The sequence below is a fragment of the Ranitomeya imitator genome, chromosome 1 (genome assembly GCF_032444005.1).
Source record: "Ranitomeya imitator isolate aRanImi1 chromosome 1, aRanImi1.pri, whole genome shotgun sequence".
NCBI lineage: Eukaryota > Metazoa > Chordata > Amphibia > Anura > Dendrobatidae > Ranitomeya > Ranitomeya imitator.
The window spans coordinates 622,825,603-622,846,901 of record NC_091282.1 but is presented as its reverse complement, the minus strand read 5'-3'; the positions used below and the strand labels follow the sequence as shown (position 1 = coordinate 622,846,901).

The 21,299-nt window shown below is 46.5% G+C and overlaps 1 protein-coding gene across 1 annotated transcript in view; it reads left to right on the top strand.

Annotated features, from left to right (window-relative positions):
• The window catches only part of LOC138637822 (embryonic protein UVS.2-like), a 94,993-nt gene extending 74,537 nt beyond the window's left edge, over window positions 1-20,456 (top strand). Inside the window, exons 13-14 of the mRNA XM_069726752.1 lie at window positions 11,530-11,755; window positions 20,095-20,456. Coding sequence (XP_069582853.1) covers window positions 11,530-11,755; window positions 20,095-20,105 — 237 coding nt within the window. The 3' untranslated portion in view covers window positions 20,106-20,456. The remainder of the gene's footprint in view (window positions 1-11,529; window positions 11,756-20,094) is intronic.
• The last annotated feature ends 843 nt before the right edge of the window (window positions 20,457-21,299 follow it).

Genomic DNA, 21,299 nt, shown 5'->3' with positions numbered 1-21,299 from the left:
TGGGTGGTTCAGTACACAGGTGTAGCGATGGACATTAGAAGTCTGTCTTCATCTGTGGATCAGCTCTCGGCAAGAGTACAAAAGATTCAAGACACTATTGATCAGAAATCTATGTTAGAACCAAGAATTCCTATTCCTGATTTGTTTTTTGGAGATAGAACTAAGTTTCTGAGTTTCAAAAAATCATTGTAAATTATTTCTGGCCTTGAAACCTCACACCTCTGGTGATCCAGTTCAACAGGTTTTGATTGTTATTTCTTTTTTGCGCGGCGACCCTCAGGACTGGGCATTTTCTCTTGCGCCAGGAGATCCTGCAGTGAGTAATATCGATGCGTTTTTCCTGGCGCTCGGATTGCTGTACGATGAACCTAATTCAGTGGATCAGGCAGAGAAAAATTTGCTGGCTCTTTGTCAGGTTCAGGATGAGATAGAGGTATATTGTCAGAAATTTAGAAAGTGGTCCGTGCTCACTCAATGGAATGAATCTGCGCTGGCAGCTATGTTCAGAAAGGGTCTCTCTGAAGCCCTTAAGGATGTCATGGTGGGATTTCCTATGCCTGCTGGTTTGAATGAGTCTATGTCTTTGGCCATTCAGATCGGTCGACGCTTGCGTGAGCGTAAATCTGTGCACCATTTGGCGGTATTACCTGAGCTTAAACCTGAGCCTATGCAGTGCGATAGGACTTTAACCAGAGTTGAACGGCAAGAACACAGACGTCTGAATGGGCTGTGTTTCTACTGTGGTGATTCCACTCATGCTATCTCTGATTGTCCTAAGCGCACTAAGCGGTTCGCTAGGTCTGCCACCATTGGTACGGTACAGTCAAAATTTCTTCTGTCTGTTACCTTGATCTGCTCTTTGTCATCGTATTCTGTCATGGCATTTGTGGATTCAGGCGCTGCCCTGAATTTGATGGACTTGGAGTATGCTAAGCGTTGTGGGTTTCTCTTAGAGCCCTTGCAGTGTCCTATTCCATTGAGAGGAATTGATGCCATGCCTTTGGCCAAGAATAAGCCTCAATACTGGACCCAGCTGACCATGTGCATGGCTCCTGCACATCAGGAGGTTATTCGCTTTCTGGTGTTGCATAATCTGCATGATGTGGTCGTGTTGGGGTTGCCATGACTACAAGCCCATAATCCAGTATTAGATTGGAAATCCATGTCGATGTCCAGCTGGGGTTGTCAGGGGGTACATGGTGATGTTCCATTTCTGTCAATTTCGTCATCCACCCCTTCTGAGGTTCCAGAGTTCTTGTCTGATTACCGGGATTGTATTTGATGAGCCCAAGTCCGATGCCCTACCTCCGCATAGGGATTGTGATTGTGCTATCAATTTGATTCCTGGTAGTAAATTCCCAAAAGGTCGACTGTTTAATTTATCCGTGCCTGAGCACGCCGCTATGCGCAGTTATGTGAAGGAATCCCTGGAGAAGGGGCATATTCGCCCGTCATCGTCACCATTAGGAGCAGGGTTCTTTTTTGTAGCCAAGAAGGATGGTTCGCTGAGACCTTGTATAGATTACCGCCTTCTAAATAAGATCACGGTTAAATTTCAGTACCCCTTGCCATTGTTATCTGATTTGTTTGCTCGGATTAAGGGGGCTAGTTGGTTCACCAAGATAGATCTTCGTGGTGCGTATAATCTGGTGCGACTCAGGCGAGGAGATGAATGGAAAACTGCATTTAATATGCCTGAGGGTCATTTTGAGTATCTAGTGATGCCATTCGGACTTGCCAATGCTCCATCAGTGTTTCAGTCCTTTATGCATGACATCTTCCGAGAGTACCTGGATAAATTCCTGATTGTGTACTTGGATGACATTTTGATCTTCTCGGATGATTGGGAGTCTCATGTGAAGCAGGTCAGAACAGTTTTTCAGGTCCTGCGTGCTAATTCTTTGTTTGTGAAGGGATCAAGGTGTCTCTTTGGTGTGCAGAAGGTTTCATTTTTGGGGTTCATCTTTTCCCCTTCTACTATCGAGATGGATCCTGTTAAGGTCCAAGCCATCCATGATTGGACTCAGCCGACATCTCTGAAAAGTCTGCAAAAGTTCCTGGGCTTTGCTAATTTTTATCGTCGCTTCATCTGCAATTTTTCTAGTATTGCCAAACCATTGACCGATTTGACCAAGAAGGGTGCTGATTTGGTCAATTGGTCTTCTGCTGCTGTGGAAGCTTTTCAAGAGTTGAAGCGTCGTTTTTCTTCTGCCCCTGTGTTGTGTCAACCAGATGTTTCTCTTCCGTTCCAGGTCGAGGTTGATGCTTCTGAGATTGGAGCAGGGGCTGTTTTGTCGCAGAGAGGTTCTGATTGCTCAGTGATGAAACCATGCGCTTTTTTTTTCCAGGAAGTTTTCGCCTGCTGAGCGAAATTATGATGTGGGCAACCGAGAGTTGCTGGCCATGAAGTGGGCATTCGAGGAGTGGCGTCATTGGCTTGAAGGAGCTAAGCATCGCGTGGTGGTATTGACTGATCATAAGAACTTGACTTATCTTGAGTCTGCTAAGCGGTTGAATCCTAGACAGGCTCGTTGGTCGCTGTTTTTTGCCCGTTTTGACTTTGTGATTTCGTACCTTCCGGGCTCTAAAAATGTGAAGGCGGATGCTCTGTCTAGGAGTTTTGTGCCCGACTCTCCGGGTTTGTCTGAGCCGGCGGGTATCCTCAAGGAAGGAGTAATTGTGTCTGCCATCTCCCCTGATTTGCGGCGGGTGCTGCAAAAATTTCAGGCTAATAAACCTGATCGTTGTCCAACGGAGAGTCTGTTTGTCCCTGATAAGTGGACCAATAAAGTTATCTCTGAGGTTCATTGTTCGGTGTTGGCTGGTCATCCTGGAATCTTTGGTACCAGAGAGTTAGTGGCTAGATCCTTTTGGTGGCCGTCTCTGTCGCGGGATGTGCGTACTTTTGTGCAGTCCTGTGGGATTTGTGCTCGGGCTAAGCCCTGCTGTTCTCGTGCCAGTGGGTTGCTTTTGCCCTTGCCGGTCCCGAAGAGGCCTTGGACACATATCTCTATGGATTTTATTTCTGATCTTCCCGTTTCTTAAAAGATGTCAGTCATTTGGGTGGTCTGTGATCGCTTTTCTAAGATGGTCCATTTGGTACCCTTGTCTAAATTGCCTTCCTCCTCTGATTTGGTGCCATTGTTCTTCCAGCATGTGGTTCGTTTACATGGCATTCCAGAGAATATCGTTTCTGACAGAGGTTCCCAGTTTGTTTCAAGGTTTTGGCGAGCCTTTTGTGGTAGGATGGGCATTGACTTGTCTTTTTCCTCGGCTTTCCATCCTCAGACTAATGGCCAGACCGAACGAACCAATCAGACCTTGGAAACATATCTGAGATGCTTTGTTTCTGCCGATCAGGATGACTGGGTGTCCTTTTTGCCTTTGGCTGAGTTCGCCCTTAATAATCGGGCTAGCTCGGCTACCTTGGTTTCGCCATTTTTCTGCAATTCTGGGTTCCATCCTCGTTTCTCTTCAGGACAGGTTGAGTCTTCAGACTGTCCTGGTGTGGATACTGTGGTGGACAGGTTGCAGCAGATTTGGACTCATGTAGTGGACAATTTGACCTTGTCCCAGGAGAAGGCTCAACGTTTCGCTAATCGCAGACGCCATGTGTGGGTCCCCGACTTCGTGTTGGGGATCTGGTTTGGTTATCTTCTCGTCATATTCCTATGAAGGTTTCCTCTCCTAAGTTTAAACCTCGTTTCATTGGTCCGTATAGGATTTCTGAGGTTCTTAGTCCTGTGTCTTTTCGTCTGACCCTTCCAGATTCTTTTTCCATACATAACGTATTCCATATGTCATTGTTGCGGAGATACGTGGCACCTATGGTTCCATCTGTTGATCCTCCTGCCCCGGTTTTGGTGGAGGGGGAATTGGAGTATATTGTGGAGAAGATTTTGGATTCTCGTGTTTCTAGACGGAAACTCCAGTATCTGGTTAAATGGAAGGGTTATGCTCAGGAAGATAATTCCTGGGTTTTTGCCTCTGATGTCCATGCTACCGATCTTGTTCATGCCTTTCATGTGGCTCATCCTGGTCGGCCTGGGGGCTCTGGTGAGGGTTCGGTGACCCCTCCTCAAGGGGGGGGTACTGTTGTGAATTCTGTGGCAGAGCTCCCTCCTGTGGTCACAAGTGGTACTTCGGCTGATTCTCTCTGTGAGCTTCTGTTGGTGGAGGGAAGTGGTACTGCGGCTTCTGAGTTTCCTCCCTCAAGTGATCTGGTGAGGTCGTTAGGTGCTTCTCTACTTAACTCAACCTAATGCTTTGATCCTGGCTTCCTGTCAATGTTCCAGTGTTGGACTTGCTTTTCCCTGGATCATTCCTGTGGCCTGCTGCTCTGCATAGCTAAGTTCTTCTTTGCTATTTGTTTGCTATTTTTTCTGTCCAGCTTGTCTAATTTTTTGCTGGAAGCTCTGGGACGCAAAGGGTGTACCTCCGTGCCGTTAGTTCGGTACGGAGGGTCTTTTTGCCCCCTTTGCGTGGTTTTCTTTAGGATTTTGTGTAGACCGCAAAGTTGCCTTTTCTATCCTCGCTCTGTTAAGAAAGTCGGGCCTCACTTTACTGAATCTATTTCATCTCTTCGTTTGTCTTTTCATCTTACTCACAGTCATTATATGTGGGGGGCTGCCTTTTCCTTTGGGGTATTTCTCTGAGGCAAGGTAGGCTTATTTTCTATCTTCAGGCTAGTTAGTTTCTCAGGCTGTGCCGAGTTGCATAGGCAGAGTTAGGCGCAATCCACGGCTGCCTCTAGTGTTGTTTGGAGAGGATTAGGGATTGCGGTCTGCAGAGTTCCCAGGTCTCAGAGCTCGTTCTATGATTTTGGGTTATTGTCAGATCACTGTATGTGCTCTGACCGCTATGTCCATTGTGGTACTGAATTGCCTTTCATAACAGGGAACGCACCGAGTAAATATAGATGTTTATTATTATTGGTTCATTCGCAGCCCGAGGTCCACCGTGCAGGAGGAACCTGCTGCTAGTGAATGGTGGCACTATTTGGCGTTATAGGCTAGCTCTGTTACTTCACAGAGTAGCCGTGAAAGGAAAGCACTGCGCTCTGTTAGACTTACAGGAGCACAAGCTAACTGCCGAACTGATAGCAGTCAGTGGTCATGCAAGCACACAATCTCCTCACCAGAGGTGCCGGTATTCTAGGGGCTTATTTCAGCCGGGTCCCTGAATACAATCACACATAACCACAATGGCGCAAAGCACATAACTTGGATTGATACTAGCGCATGGCCGTGCGGTCATGCGAACCTTATATAGCTGCAGCAAGTACAGGACCTTCCCAGAAGGACCAATGGGAGGCTGCCACAGAAGTTGAGCACCTTCAGGACTTTCCTAGAGGACCAATGGAATTAGCTGCAGTATCTAAGCATGTGACCCTTGATCTCCAATGAGAGATCTTACCCTGGGCATGCTCAGAAAGTGAGAAGCAGGACTTAGTCCCAATAACATCTGCTCGCCGCTGCCCAGTACTGGCTACAATGGCAGAAGCTGGAAAGGGAGCAGTAACCCTTTGCACAGAGTCAGACTGAGCGAGAAGCTGGGACCGACGTCTACGCTGAGCAGACTCCACTGCAGCAGGAGAAGAATGGGAGACTGCAGTGGAGATGGTCCGAGATTCCCCCTTTCCAGAGGCGGGAGCTCAACCCCTAACATTACCCCCCTTCTAGGGCCCCCCACCTTGGACCTCGCTACGTTTGAAGGCAGCAATGAGCTGCGGAGCCTGAATGTGCTCAGCAGGCACCCAGGACCTGTCCTCAGGACCATAACCCTTCCAGTCCACCAAATAAAATTTTTTGCCACATACCACCTTGCACCCCAAAATAGCGTTCACCTCGTAATCGTCCGTAGACGAACCCGATGTCCCGGCAGATGACTCGGAAAACCGGGACATGTATACGGGTTTCAAGAGGGACACATGAAAGGTGTCGGTGATACCCAGGCGTGGCGGAAGAGCTAAACGGTAGACCACAGGGTTAACCTGTTTGAGGACCTTGAAAGGGCCCAAGTAGTGAGGTGCAAGCTTAGTAGGCTCAACTCGCAGCCTGATGTTACGGGCGGAGAGCCACACTAAGTGTGCATCAGTGGAGGACCTCATTCTCTCCTTCGAGGACCGAACGGCATCCTGAGTGCGGTCCCAAATGTCCCGTGCCTCCACAGCCCAGTCAGCCACCCTGGAGTCGGCGGAAGACACGGGCATAGGCACAGGTACCCGCTGATGCTGACCATAGTTAAGGAGGAATGGGGTCTGACCAGTGGAGTCAGCTACGGCGTTGTTCAGCGCAAACTACACCCACGATAGCAAGGATGCCCAGTCATCCTGCCTGGCTGAGACAACATGTCGCAGATATGTGACCAAGGTCTGGTTGGCCCTCTCTACCAACCCATTCATCTCGGGATGATATGCAGAAGAAAGATTCAACTCAATGCTGAGAAGATGACAAAGCTCTCTCCAGAACCAAGACGCAAACTGGGGACCCCCGTCACTGACAATTTTGTCTGGCATTCCGTGTAGGCAGAAGATGTGTTTTATAAACAACGCTGCCAAGGCCTGTGCAGAAGGTAGTCGTGGAAGTGGCACCAAGGGCACCATTTTAGAAAAATGATCGGTGATAACCCAAAGGATGGTACAGCCACGAGACTTGGGCAAGCCCACCACAAAATCCATCCCGACCATTTCCCAGGGCCTGTCTGCCACTGGCAAGGGATAAAGTAACCCAGCTGGCCAATGTCGAGGATACTTATTTTTGGTGCAGGAGACACATGCCCGAATATAATCTCTGACATCACGGACCATATGCGGCCACCAGTACGTCCTCGCCAGCAGCTCAGATGTCCTCTTTGTCCCAAAATGTCCACCCACCCTGGACGAATGAGCCCAAGAGAGAACCTCCGGTCACAAGTTAATAGGTACAAAAGTCTTGCCCGGAGGCACTGACTCTAGCGATACCGGAGCTACGGTTCTCAGGCTCTCAGAAGGGAAAATAAGCCGAGGCTCCCCTTCCTCCTCCTCAGAAGACACAATGGAGCGAGAGAGGGCATCAGCACAAATGTTCTTCTCCCCAGCGAGATAATGGATTGTGAAGTGGAACTGGGAGAAGAACAAGGACCATCTGGCCTGATGAGAATTTAGCCCCTGGGCTTTTTGCAAATAAACCAAATTTTTGTGGTCCGTGAAGACTTGGAAGGGAAAGCGAGCCCCCTCCAAAAGATGTCTCCACTCCGAAAAGGCCAACTTCATTGCTAGTAACTCCCTGTTCCCGATGGAATAATTCCTCTCCGCTGGTGTGAAGGTCTTGGAGACGAAGAAGCAAGGATGCTTCCGACCTTCAGCATCCTATTGGAAAAGGACTGCTCCAGCACCAACAGATGAGGCATCCACCTCCATTATAAACGGCTTATCAACAAAGGCACGATGTAGGATGAGAGTGCTAGCAAAATAAGACTTAATAGAAGAGAAAGCCTTGGAGACCTCCTCAGACCACAATTTGGGATTTGCTCCCTTCTTGGTGAGGGCTACCAAGGGAGCTACCAAAGTTGAGAAGTGGGGAATGAACTGGCGATAGTAATTAATGAAGCCCATAAAGCGCTACACCGCTTTAAGAGAATCGGGTTCTTGCCAGTCCATCACAGCCTGTAGTTTGGCAGAATCCATAGCCAAGCCCTGGGCGGAGATGATATAGCCCAGGAAAGGTAAGACTTCTGCTTAAACATACACTTCTCCAACTTTGCATAGAGGAAATTTGCCCGTAAGAGGTTGAAGACTCTGCCAACATCTGTCCGGTGGGAGTCAATATCGGGAGAGAAGATGAGAATATCATCCAGATAGACTACGACCGAGGTAGAGAGCATATCCCGGAAGATATCGTTAACAAAGTCTTAGAAAAGGGCTGGGGCATTACAGAGCCCGAAGGGCATCACCAAATACTAATAGTGCCCATCCCTGGTATTAAAAGCCGTCTTCCATTCGTCCCCCTCACGGATGCGAATCAGGTTATAAGCACTCCGCAGATCTAATTTGGTAAATACCATTGCTCCCCGTAGCCTAGCAAAGAGCTCAGAAATCAAGGGCAACTGGTACTTATTCTTAACGGTGATGGCGTTAAGTCCCCTGTAATCTATGCATGGACGTAATTCTCCGCTCTTCTTCTGCACGAAGAAGAACCCCGCCCCTACAGGTGACACTGACTTCCTAATGAACCCTGTTGCCAAATTCTCCTGGATGTATTGGGACATAGCCACCATTTCCGGTAGAGAGAGGGGATAGACCCGTCCCCGAGGAGGTTCTGCTCCAGGCATGAGATGAATAGGACAGTCATAGGGGCAATGAGGCGGAGGGGTCTCCGCAGCCTTTTTGGAGAACACGTCTGCATAGGACCAATAGCACTTGGGAAGAGAAGAAAGATCTGCGGGTGTCTCGGTAGTGGAAACCTGAACGCACTCCCTCACACATCTGTCCTTACATAATTCACTCCAACCCAATATCCTCCCAGAGGTCCACTCAATATGTGGGGAGTGGAAATGAAGCCAGGGTATTCCCAGCAGAATCTCGTCCATTCCCTCGGGAAGGACAAGAAGGGAAATAATCTCCTGGTGGGAATTGGACATGGATAACGTGAAAGGGACAGTCTGGTGTGTGATTTGTGAGGGAAGTGTCAACCCATTCACTACTCTAACAGTCACCGGTTTGGTGAGCATCACCAGAGGTATTGCATGGTGCAGAGCAAAAGCAGAGGAAATGAAATTCACCTCTGCTCCAGAGTCCACACAAAGCTCGACTGTAAGAGTGGATGAGCCTAACGTGATTGTCCCTTTAAAGGACAGCTTGGAAAAAAATGCCTCTGTGTCTAGTAAACCTCCTCCAATGGTTACTAGACACGATCGTTTTCCCGACCGCCGTGGATATTTATTGGCATAATGTCCTAGCTGTTAGCAATTTGTACAAACCACGGGTACTCGAATGGTCTGAGACTTTGGTCCCGCTCGAGAAACCTCCATGGCCTCATGGGAGTCGGACGCCTGAACGGAAGATTCTAGAGGTCTGGCGAAGGTGGGAGCCAGCCGAAACCTCTGCCTACACTGGGTCGGCTCTAACCTCCGCTCGTTAAAACGGAGGTCGAAGTGGATATATATTGAAATGAGTTCCTCCAGTGTGGCGGGAATCTCCCTGGTGGCCAAGGCATCCTTTACATGGTCTGCCAGTCCTTTCCAGAACACCGGAATAAGGACTTTATCCGGCCACTCCAGTTCAGAGACGAGATTCCAGAATTGGATGGCGAACTGGCTGACCATGGACGAACCCTGAGTAATTGCCAACAATTGGAGCGCGGTATCATGGGTGACACGAGGTCCTAAAAAGAGCTGTTTCAGAGCGTCCAGGAGAAGAGGAGCACTCTGCACCACATGATCAATACTTTCCCACAGCGGCTTTGCCCACTCCAGCACCCTGCCCGACAAAAGGGATAAAATAAATCCCACTTCTGCCCGTTCCGTAGGAAAACGTGCAGCCAGGAGCTCTAGATGTATGGAGCACTGACTCACGAATCCCCGACATAGCTTACTATCACCAGCAAACTTGTCTGGAAGCGGGAGACGGGATAAAGTCGGAGCAGGGGTGGCAGAGGACAAACTAGCTGCAGCTACACTCGCAGCCTGAACAGCGACTGCGGTAACATCCACAGCTTAGGTTGTGTGTTCTAGAGCCACTAACCTACCCTCCAGCTGCTGGATGTACCACTGTAGACACTGATCGTGCACCATTTACTAGCCAGACCCTGGCGCTAGTATTCTGTTAGGGCTAGCGGAACGCACCGAGTAAATATAGATGCTTATTATTATCAGTGTGTTTGCAGCCCGGGGTCCACCATGCAGGAGGAACCTGCTGCTAGTGAATGGTGGCACTGTTTGGCGTTATAGGCTAGCTCTGTTAATTCACAGAGTAGCTGTGAAAGGAAAGCACTGCGCTCTGTTAGACTCACAGGAGCACAAGCTAACTGCCGAACTGATAGCAGTCAGTGGTCATGCAAGCACACAATCTCCTCACCGGAGGTGTTGGTATTCTAGGGGCTTATTTCAGCCGAGTGCCTGAATACAATCACACATAACCACACTGGTGCAAAGCACAAAACTTGGATTGATACTAGTGCATGGCCGTGCGGTCATGCGAACCTTATATAGCTGTAGGAAGTACAGTACCTTCCCAAAAGGACCAATGGGAGGCTGCCACAGAAGTTGAGCACCTTCAGGACCTTCCTAGAGGACCAATGGGATTACCTGCAGTATCTAAGCATATGACCCTTGATCTCCAACGAGAGATCTTACCCTGGGCATGCTCAGAAGGGGAAAAGCAGGACTAAGTCCCAAAAACGTCTGCTCGCCGCTGCCCTGTACTGGCTACAATGGCAGAAGCTGGAAAGGGAGCAGTAACCCTTTGCACAGAGTCAGACTGAGCGAGACACAGGGTCCGACGTCTCTGCTGAGCAGACTCCACTGCAGCAGGAGAAGAACGGGAGACCACAGCAGAGATGGCCAGAGATTCCCCCTGTGCATAGGTGGGAACTCGACCCCTAACACACAGGGGGAAGTGCTGGATCATGAAAATAGCAAGAGCCAACTATGGATGAATGGAGTTAAAGGGAATCAAATTTACAAAGAAAAATAAAGGTTTCCAGGGGTGTTGTCCAAACATTACAAGGACTGCATAGTTTTACTTATCGCTTTGTGCCCAGAAAACTCCAGTAAGATCTTAGTTGCCAACAGTCCCAACTTTGCCAGTACTGCCCTGATTTTTTAAAAATATTATCAACAAATTTAGGAATATCCAGTGTCAAGATGGGTCAAGTTTATATAAGCTAAACCAAAAGTTTTTGTTCCTTGTTTTTTATGTGGCGGTACTGCTGATGAGACGTAAAGTTTGAAGTCTCAACTTCTTGTGTAAGAGCCCACAGCATCCAGACTCCCAGACACTTGCATGCCATAGGGTGGTCTGCTCCTACTTTCATCGACAGTTTGAACCGGTGGCATTGTGATCTCTTTGAACTGTGCGCTCTCTCTGAACTGTGCGCTCTCTTTGCTGCAAGCAGAGGAAATTGCCCTGAAGCTGGTAAAATTAGAAGCTAAAAATGAGCAGCTTCAGCGCAACACTTACAGGTTGTATGGGACAGAACTCGTAAGCGCTGTTGTATGATTGGTCACTACTGTCAAACTGCAGCTGTGGCCAACAAAATGGCCAATGAGCAGTAAACAATAACATTAAAAATCACTCAGTACTTTAGAATGGAGAATAATTTTAATAACATGAAATTTGCTATTTTTTCCATCTACGGTTAGATTAACTCTTGAAAAGTCCCCATTTTACCAACGGTGATGTTAGTAAGTATAACAATAATATAAAGAACATGGATTATTTTGTCCCATTAATGTTACATTAAGGAAAAGAGAACTTATAAAAATGGGTTGCATTATGTGGTGTTAAGAACAATGAAAAAAAATATTTTTCTATGTTTTCTTTTTTTCTAGATCACTCTTACTATGAATGACTTTGCTGTTGAAAGTGAACCTTCATGTGCTAACGACTACCTGTTAGTTTATGATGGACAGTATACCACTGCTCCCATAATAGGAAAGAAATACTGTTCGTCATCCCCTCCTCCTCCTCTGGTGTCCACTGGGAATATCATGCTGGTGTTATTCCACAGTAATAATGTGACCGAGATGAGGGGTTTCCAGGCCAAATACATTATGTGTAAGTATGAAAGACTTAGAATAATTCAGAAACATGTCAGCAATACTTGTTGTTAGGGCTAGCGGAACGCACCAAATACAAAGACAGAGTATGGTGCGTTCGCAGCCCGGGGTCCACCGTGCAGAGATGGAACCTGCTGCCAAGTAATGACGGACTATATGGCGGTAATCATAAGTATACACACGTGAGTTAAACTTCACCCAGCGTGAAGGAAGCGATCCTGTTGCGTCACAGGATCGCGGTACCGCACATAGAGCGCGAGCAAGTAGTCAGCGAACTCAACCCCAACTAGGATTGAAGTCCGATTAGACCCTTGATGGCACAACACCGCAACTGGGTGTGTAAAGAAGCTGAATAACAATATTAGGGCACAAGAGTGCATGCGGTGCCGCACTGACGAACGCCACTAACCACCCAGGCTTGGGTAAGGAAAGCACAGAGGAAGTGCACGGCGCCGTACTGGCGGTCACAGCAACTGGACGCTGTAATGTGTGATTCGTGCTGTGGATAAGTCGGGCGCTAGATAGCAACCATACACCTTCCGCGAACAGACATTCAATAGGGAAGGGGTATCCAAGGACGACTTGCACTCACAACAAACACACATATGCAAATGTACACTAGCGCATGGCCGTGCGGTCATGCGCAGTTTATATAGTTGCAGCACAGGAAGTGGCCACAGAAACTTTGCCCTTTCAAGACCTGCCAAGAGGACCAATGGAATGTGCTGCAGGGCCTGAACACATGACCCTCGATCTCCAACGGGAGATCTTGCCCTGGGCATGCTCAGTGTGTGCAGACAAGGACTTAGTCCCAAAGAAGTCCGCTCGCTGCTGACCAACACTGGCTTTAATGGCAGAAGCTGAAGAAGCAGCAGTAACTCTCTGTACAGAGTGAGACTGAGCAAGACGCTGGGACCGACGTCCCTGCTGAGCAGACTCCACTGTGGCTGGACAAGAATGGGAGACCGCAGCGGAGATGGCTCGAGATTCCCCCTGTGCAGAAGCGGGAACTCGAGACCTAACATTACCCCCCCTCCTATGGCCCCCCCTCCTTGGGCCTCGCTACGCTCGAAGGCAGCAATGAGCTGTGGGGCCCGAATGTTTTCAGCAGGCTCCCATGACCTGTCCTCTGGGCCATAACCCTTCCAATCCACCAGATAGAACTTTTTGCCGCGTACCACCTTGCACCCCAAAATAGCGTTCACCTCGTAATCGTCCGTAGACGAACCCGATGTCCCGGTAGATGACTCGGAAAACGGGGACATGTATACTGGTTTCAAGAGGGACACATGAAAGGTGTCGGTGATACCCAAGCGTGGAGGAAGAGCCAAACGGTAGACCACAGGATTAACCTGTTCGAGAACCTTGAAGGGACCCAAGTAGCGAGGAGCAAACTTAGTGGACTCAACTCGCAGCCTGATGTTACGGGCGGAGAGCCACACCAAGTCGCCAGGAGCAAAGGTCGGAGCGGGGCGCCGATGAACATCGGTGGAGGACCTCATTCTCTCCTTGGAGGCCCGAATGGCATCCTGCGTGCGGTCCCAAATGTCCCTTGCCTCCACAGCCCAGTCTGCCACCCTGGAATCAGCAGAAAACACAGGCATGGGCACAGGAACACGCGGATGCTGGCCGTAATTTAGGAGGAATGGAGTCTGACCGGTGGAGTTGGCTACGGCATTATTAAGTGCAAACTCTGCCCACGGTAGCAAGGATGCCCAGTCATCCTGCCTGGCAGAAACAAAATGTCGTAAATATGTGACCAAGGTCTGGTTGGCCCTCTCTACCAACCCATTCGTCTCGGGATGATATGCCGAAGAGAGATTCAACTCAATACTGAGTAGACGACAAAGCTCTCTCCAGAATCGAGACGCAAACTGGGGACCCCGGTCACTAACAATTTTGTCTGGCATACCGTGTAGGCGAAAGATATGCTTGACGAACAAGACAGCCAACGCCCGTGCAGAAGGTAGCCGTGGAAGAGGCACCAAGTGCACCATTTTGGAAAAATGGTCGGTGATCACCCAGATAATGGTGCAGTTACGAGACTTGGGTAAGCCCACCACAAAGTCCATCCCGACCATCTCCCAGGGCCTGTCCGCCACCGGCAGAGGATAAAGCAAACCAGCTGGCCGTTGCCGAGGAGTCTTGTTCTTGCCGCAAGAGACACACGCCCGAACATACTCTGCGACATCACGAGCCATATGCGGCCACCAGTATGTCCTCGCCAGTAACTCAGATGTCCTTTTGGTACCAAAATGTCCACCCACCCTGGACGAGTGTGCCCAAGAGAGAACCTCCGGTCGCAAACTGGATGGTACAAAAGTCTTGCCCGGAGGCACAGATTCTAGCGAAACCGGGGCTACAGTTCTCAAGCTCTCGGTGGGGACAATAAGCCGAGGCTCCTCCTCCTCCTCCTCCGCAGATGACACAACGGAGCGAGAGAGAGCATCGGCCCGAATGTTCTTCTCCCCAGAAAGAAAATGGAGGGTGAAATGAAACCGGGAGAAGAATAAGGACCATCTGGCCTGGCGAGAATTCAACCGCTGGGCTGTCTGCAGGTACACCAAATTTTTATGGTCTGTGAAGACTTGGAAGGGAAAACGTGCTCCCTCCAAGAGATGTCTCCACTCCGAGAAAGCCAACTTCATGGCTAGCAACTCCCTGTCCCCGATGGAATAATTCCTCTCTGCTGGTGAGAAGGTCTTGGAGAAAAAGAAGCAAGGATGCTTCCGACCTTGAGCATCCTTTTGGAAGAGGACTGCTCCAGCACCAACAGAAGAGGCATCCACCTCCATGATAAACGGCTTATCAACATCGGGGCGATGTAGGATGGGAGCGCTAGCGAAGTGTGACTTTATAGAGTTAAAGGCCTTGGAGACCTCCTCAGACTACAATTTGGGATTCGCCCCCTTCTTGGTGAGGGCAACCAAGGGAGCTACCAAAGTTGAGAAGTGCGGAATGAACTGGCGATAATAATTAATGAACCCCATAAAGCGCTGCACCGCTTTAAGAGAATGGGGTTCCTGCCAGTCCATCACAGCCTGTAGTTTGGCAGGATCCATAGCCAATCCCTGGGCAGAGATGATGTAGCCTAGGAAAGGTAAGGACTCCTGCTCAAACATACACTTCTCCAACTTGGCATAGAGGGAGTTTGCCCGTAGGAGGTCGAAGACTTTGCAAACATCTCTCCGGTGGGAGTCAATATCTGGAGAGTAGATGAGAATATCATCCAGATAGACTACGACCGAGGTGGAAAGCATATCCCGGAAGATATCGTTTACAAAGTCTTGGAAAACGGCTGGGGCATTACAGAGCCCGAAGGGCATCACCAGATATTCATAGTGCCCATCCCTGGTGTTAAAAGCCGTCTTCCATTCGTCCCCCTCACGGATGCGAATCAGGTTGTAAGCACCCCGCAGATCTAGTTTAGTAAATACCCTTGCTCCCCGAAGCCTATCGAAGAGCTCAGATATCAAGGGCAAAGGATACTTATTTTTAACGGTGATGGCATTAAGACCCCTGTAGTCTATGCATGGACACAATTCCCCATTCTTCTTCTGCATGAAGAAGAACCCTGCCCCAGCAGGTGACACTGACTTCCTAATGAATCCTCTTGCCAGATTTTCCTGGATGTACTGTGACATTGCCTCCGTCTCCGGGAGAGATAACGGATAGACTCGACCCCGGGGAGGCTCAGCACCAGGCAAGAGATCAATAGGACAGTCATAGGGGCGATGGGGCGGAAGGATCTCCGCCGCCTTTTTGGAGAACACGTCTGCATAAGACCAATACTGCTTGGGGAGAGAGGAAAGATCTGCGGGTACCTCTGTAGTAGCAACCTGAACGCACTCCCTCTGACACCTACCCCCACAAGATTCGCCCCATCCCAGGATTCTGCCAGAGGACCACTCAATATGAGGAGAGTGGTACCGTAGCCAAGGTATTCCCAACAGGACCTCATCAATTCCCTCAGGAATGACGAGCAGAGATATAATCTCCTGATGAGATGGCGACATGGACAGAGTAAAAGGGATGGTCTGGTGTGTAATCTGTGAGGGCAGTGTCGACCCATTCACCACTCGTACTGCTACTGGTTGAGCTAGCATAACCAGGGGTATTGCGTGACGTTGGGCGAAGGCAGAAGACATAAAATTGCCCTCCGCCCCAGAATCCACGCAGAGCTCTACCGAGTGGGAGAATGAGCCTATAGTAATTGTCCCCTTAAAGGACAATTTAGAGGCAAACGTCGCCGGTGCTAGTGTAATGTTAGGGCTAGCGGAACGCACCAAATACAAAGACAGATAGAGTATGGTGCGTTCGCAGCCCGGGGTCCACTGTGCAGAGATGGAACCTGCTGCCAAGTAATGACGGACTATATGGAGGTACTCATAAGTATACACACGTGGGTTAAACTTCACCTAGCGTGAAGGAAGCGATCCTGTTGCGTCACAGGATCGCGGTACCGCACATAGAGCGCGAGCAAGTAGTCAGCGAACTCAACCCCAACTAGGATTGAAGTCCGATTAGACCCTTGCTGGCACAACACCGCAACTGGGTGTGTAAAGAAGCTGAATAACAATATTAGTGCACAAGAGTGCATGCGGTGCCGCACTGACGAACGCCACTAACCACCCAGGCTTGGGTAAGGAAAGCACAGAGGAAGTGCACGGCGCCGTACTGGCGGTCACAGCAACTGGACGCTGTAATGTGTGATTCGTGCTGTAGGATAAGTCGGGCGCTAGATAGCAACCATACACCTTCCGTGAACAGACATTCAATAGGGAAGGGGTATCCAAGGACAACTTGCACTCACAACAAACACACATATGCAAATGTACACTAGCGCATGGCCGTGCGGTCAAGCGCAGTTTATATAGTTGCAGCACAGGAAGTGGCCACAGAAACTTTGCCCTTCCAAGACCTGCCAAGAGAACCAATGGAATGTGCTGCAGGGCCTGAGCACATGACCCTCGATCAATGGGAGATCTTGCCCTGGGCATGCTCAGTGTGTGCAGACAAGGACTTAGTCCCAGAGAAGTCCGCTCGCTGCTGACCAGCACTGGCTTTAATGGCAGAAGCTGAAGAAGCAGCAGTAACTCTCTGTACAGAGTGAGACTGAGCAAGACGCTGGGACCGACGTCCCTGCTGAGCAGACTCCACTGCGGCTGGACAAGAATGGGAGACCGCAGCGGAGATGGCTTGAGATTCCCCCTGTGCAGAAGCGGGAACTCGAGACCTAACACTTGTAATATGAACTGAGAAGAAGTCATTATTTTACAGATGTAAGCCCTAAACCTTGTGCACATCACATAAGTATGCTTTGTTACGATTTTTGCTTCCTCTAGATAGTCAAGATCGATCGTCTTCTTGGCTCTTCGCCAGGGTCTTGGCGGACCCCGGCGTGGCCGATAAAAGGACCTCACTAAACCATCCAAACAAATAAATAGTTCCATGTGCCTCCATGGATATCTGAGACACATGAAGGTATTCCTAGTTCAGATGTGTGTGACATGAATCCCAATTAAGTATTAGTAACTAGTTTGCTTTGATAGAAATAACATTTTTTATAACAATCCTCAAAGTATTGCAAAATCATGATTATTTTGTAGCATATTTGATTTTCTAATTGTGTCTCCTTCCCTTCCAAAACCATGTTACAGTGTGTTTCCAAAGCCTAGTTTATGCTCCTTTGGGATCTCCTTTTAACTGCTTCCCATCAAGTATCTGCACAATAAATTCAAATAGTCTGTATATTGGATTTCCTCTGTCTGAGTTTCTCTACTCCCAACCTCCTAACTCAGCAGAACTGTGCTCCCTAGCACAGAATATTTGAATGCAGTGTACAGATATTGCTGAGCAGCAATTTAAAGTAGCTTCTAAAGGAGCATAAACTGAGCATTGAGACATCATTATTGCATGGTTTTCAGAGAGAAGGAAGCAAAGGGTAATAAATTATATTACAAAAAGTCATAACTTTACAATGACGGAGGAAAATTATGAAAAAAAAATTTGTAGTTACCATTTAAATTTTCAACCCCATCCAAACAAATGAATTGTCATCATGGAAGCTAACAGCATCATATGTATCCAGCTGCCAAATAAGCATCTATAAACCTATAAACAGGGCACCAGAGGTAAAAAGCTCCGCCATAATAACTAATATAGTAACCCAAGAGAAAAATGGACACAATGAGCTAAAATATAACAATTTTATTGAAAGAACCATATATATCAATTTAACAAATGTAGAGAATAAAAACCAAATGACAAGATGCAAAAATGAGATAAAAGAGGCGACACTAGTACCACACATGGCACAAATGATATATAAATAGAGCAAAAAGAATATTATTGCAAACAAATATCTTGATACAAAAACTACCAATACAAAACAGCCCTAAATAAAGACCATATACAATGCAAAATGCAGATAGTGAAGGTCAAGCTGTCAAATTAAGTATGCAAATATATGGCAGGAAAAGTAATCAGTGTATGATATACATGTTCACATAATGAGTACTAATACAGGACGATAAACACTATGAAATGCGGAGAATAAATTAGAATAAAGTGCCTAGTGCAGATATATATATACTGAGAAGTAACCAATACCATCAGTGGAGAGCTCAGTATATATTGAAAGTGGCAAAGTGTACTATATGGCATAAGTAAGCCAAGACCGAAGGTATGGGTAAAGATAGGTCATCTAGGGAGAATCCCATATAATAGAATAGGACCTAAGGTCTGCCACCAGAATATATAAAAAATGAAAATGCATACATAGAGTACCGACCTGTAGCCGTGTGCGGGAGAGGGAGCACTAGGCACTTTATTCTAATTTATTCTCCGCATTTCATAGTGTTTATCGTCCTGTATTAGTACTCATTATGTGAACATGTATATCATACACTGATTACTTTTCCTGCCATATATTTGCATACTTAATTTGACAGCTTGACCTTCACTATCTGCATTTTGCATTGTATATGGTCTTTATTTAGGGCTGTTTTGTATTGGTAGTTTTTGTATCAAGATATTTGTTTGCAATAATATTCTTTTTGCTCTATTTATATATCATTTGTGCCGTGTGTGGTACTAGTGTCGCCTCTTTTATCTCATTTTTGCATCTTGTCATTTGGTTTTTATTCTCTACATTTGTTAAATTGATATATATGGTTCTTTCAATAAAATTGTTATATTTTAGCTCATTGTGTCCATTTTTCTCTTGGGTTACAAATAAGCATCTAACCTTACTTTTAAATAATCACAATATACTTCTCAGAACCATTAATATCTCTATGAAAATTACTTGCTGCCCCACTGGACCAATAATATGTCTATGGTAGACACAATATATAGAATCGATTTTCACAATGTTCTCTGAAGAAGGGGTTCTCTAGGAGGATAACATTGATCTTCTTTTTCAAACAATTAGTGTTTAATTGGTCGACTTCACAACTATTTGGGACAAGGAGCAATTACCAGGTATTGCCACTGTAGGTGAACCACAGACCCTATATGAGTTAAAAAAGCAAATAACCTCTTCATAGTGCAAGTGAACAGGGTCTCAGGTGCCACTTATAGGAGACAGCAATCCTATAAATCAATATTGACCTTATAAATAGCCTTACCACATGACTTCCAATTTCAAGCCAAGCTGGAATCACAGAACCATCCTCAAAAGGAAAAGACCTAAATTGCAGACAGTTGTTTCAGGGTTCTTGCAATATTGGAGATTGGATAAAAGGTCTTTGATGGAGGATCTAATAAGATTGTAAATCTGACGTAAGAAGTCATAATATATCCAATGCTTCCCATGGAAAAAAAAAACAAAAACATGCAAATAGCCTCTTCACAAAACAAGAAACCATGGTCTCTAAAGCTACCAATCCGAGAAGACAAAAATCTTATCCCTTAAAACCTCCATCAAAAGCCTTTCACCCAGCCAAACGGTCAAAAGTTCCCTGAATTGCACTGATGAGGGGCAAGAAGTCTGAAACAGCTGTCTGTAATTGGAGCTCTTTACATGTGTCTATTGGAAAGGAATCAAAGGTAAATTAAGTGTTGTTTCAGCGGGAGATCGTCCAATCACTTGTTATGAGGTCTTATACATCTTGTTAAAGAGTTTGTTAATAATTCCTATAAGTGACGATGTTTTTAAGTGAATACATAAATGGGAAGAGCCTAAGGTACAATGTATTGTGTTACCTTGGGTAAATCCAGCGAGGTTTATATTCAACAGACACTTTATAAAATTATCCATATGATTTCCTCTGACAAGCCAGTTGATTTTTTTGTCCTGCCTACTTTTATTCTATTCTTATTCTTTTATGACAGCACTAAAATGAAGAGACAAGATGAGAAACCGCAAAAGCATCAGTTTTGGAAAATATCATATCATGAAAGGATGAAGACTATATTTCCTATTTCCGGGGATAAATGAAGAATATTGCATTTCAGTGGTTGAGTTTGTTACCCTAGATTGCATTCTCAGTACTAATATTGATAACAAAGCTTTATAAACACATTGTCATATAGAAAATCACATTATTACAGTGCATTATTCCTCATTTAAACTTTTCTTTAATCTTTGGTGAATTTATAGTAAATATAATAGGGTTTATTTCTTCACTGTGTGCCAATAACAGAAGAAATTCTGGATCTTATTTCCTACTTTGCTTGACTTCTAATTACTTATTTAAAAAGTTCTTATCATATTTCATTCCCTTGTTTATTGTCAATATAGTTTTAAAAAGTAATGGTATTTGAGCATAGAATATAAGTCACATTGGAGCTATTTGCTGAAAAAAGACTGTGCTGATATGAGAGGTCTCGGTTCTTGAGGGCAGAAATAGCAAATGTATAAAAATACTAACTAACCTTGGCACAGATGTAATTGTACGAAGAATAAAATCTCCTTATCATGTTTATCGCACAGTGAACAGCGTAAAATGGCATGAAAAAAGTAAAGACAATTCCTAAATTAATTTTTTTTGTTCATACTATTTCTCAAAAACTGGAATAACAATCAAATAAAAAAATGTAATGTATCCCCAAATGGCACAAAAAAAAAACTTAATCTCATCCTTCAAAAAATAAGCCCCTACTGAGATCTGTCATCTGTCAATGGGAAAATAGAGTTATCCATGTTCCTAGTAGGTCAGAAGTGTTTGAAAAACAACATGGTTCCAAAAAACAATCCAGTAAAAATCAAGCTCAGAAAGCCAAATGGCTCTCTCTTCTGAGCTCCTCAGCATGCCCAAACCACACTTACCATCAACATGTATGGCATTAGTACAGTTGGAAGAATGCAATTAAAAGGCTTCTCAAGGTCTAATCGTTGATTATCTATCCACTTTATATAAGATCGGTGTGGGTTCACACCAGTGCACCACCTATCAGCTGCAAATTGTTCCGGCAGTGTTGTAGAGGTAGAGCACAGCAGACCCACACAGTGCTTTGCAGATGAGTACTGAGCTTTACCTCCCATTGAAGTGAATGTACTGCAGGATTCAGGCAGTGGCCATCAGGCAATGAATGGA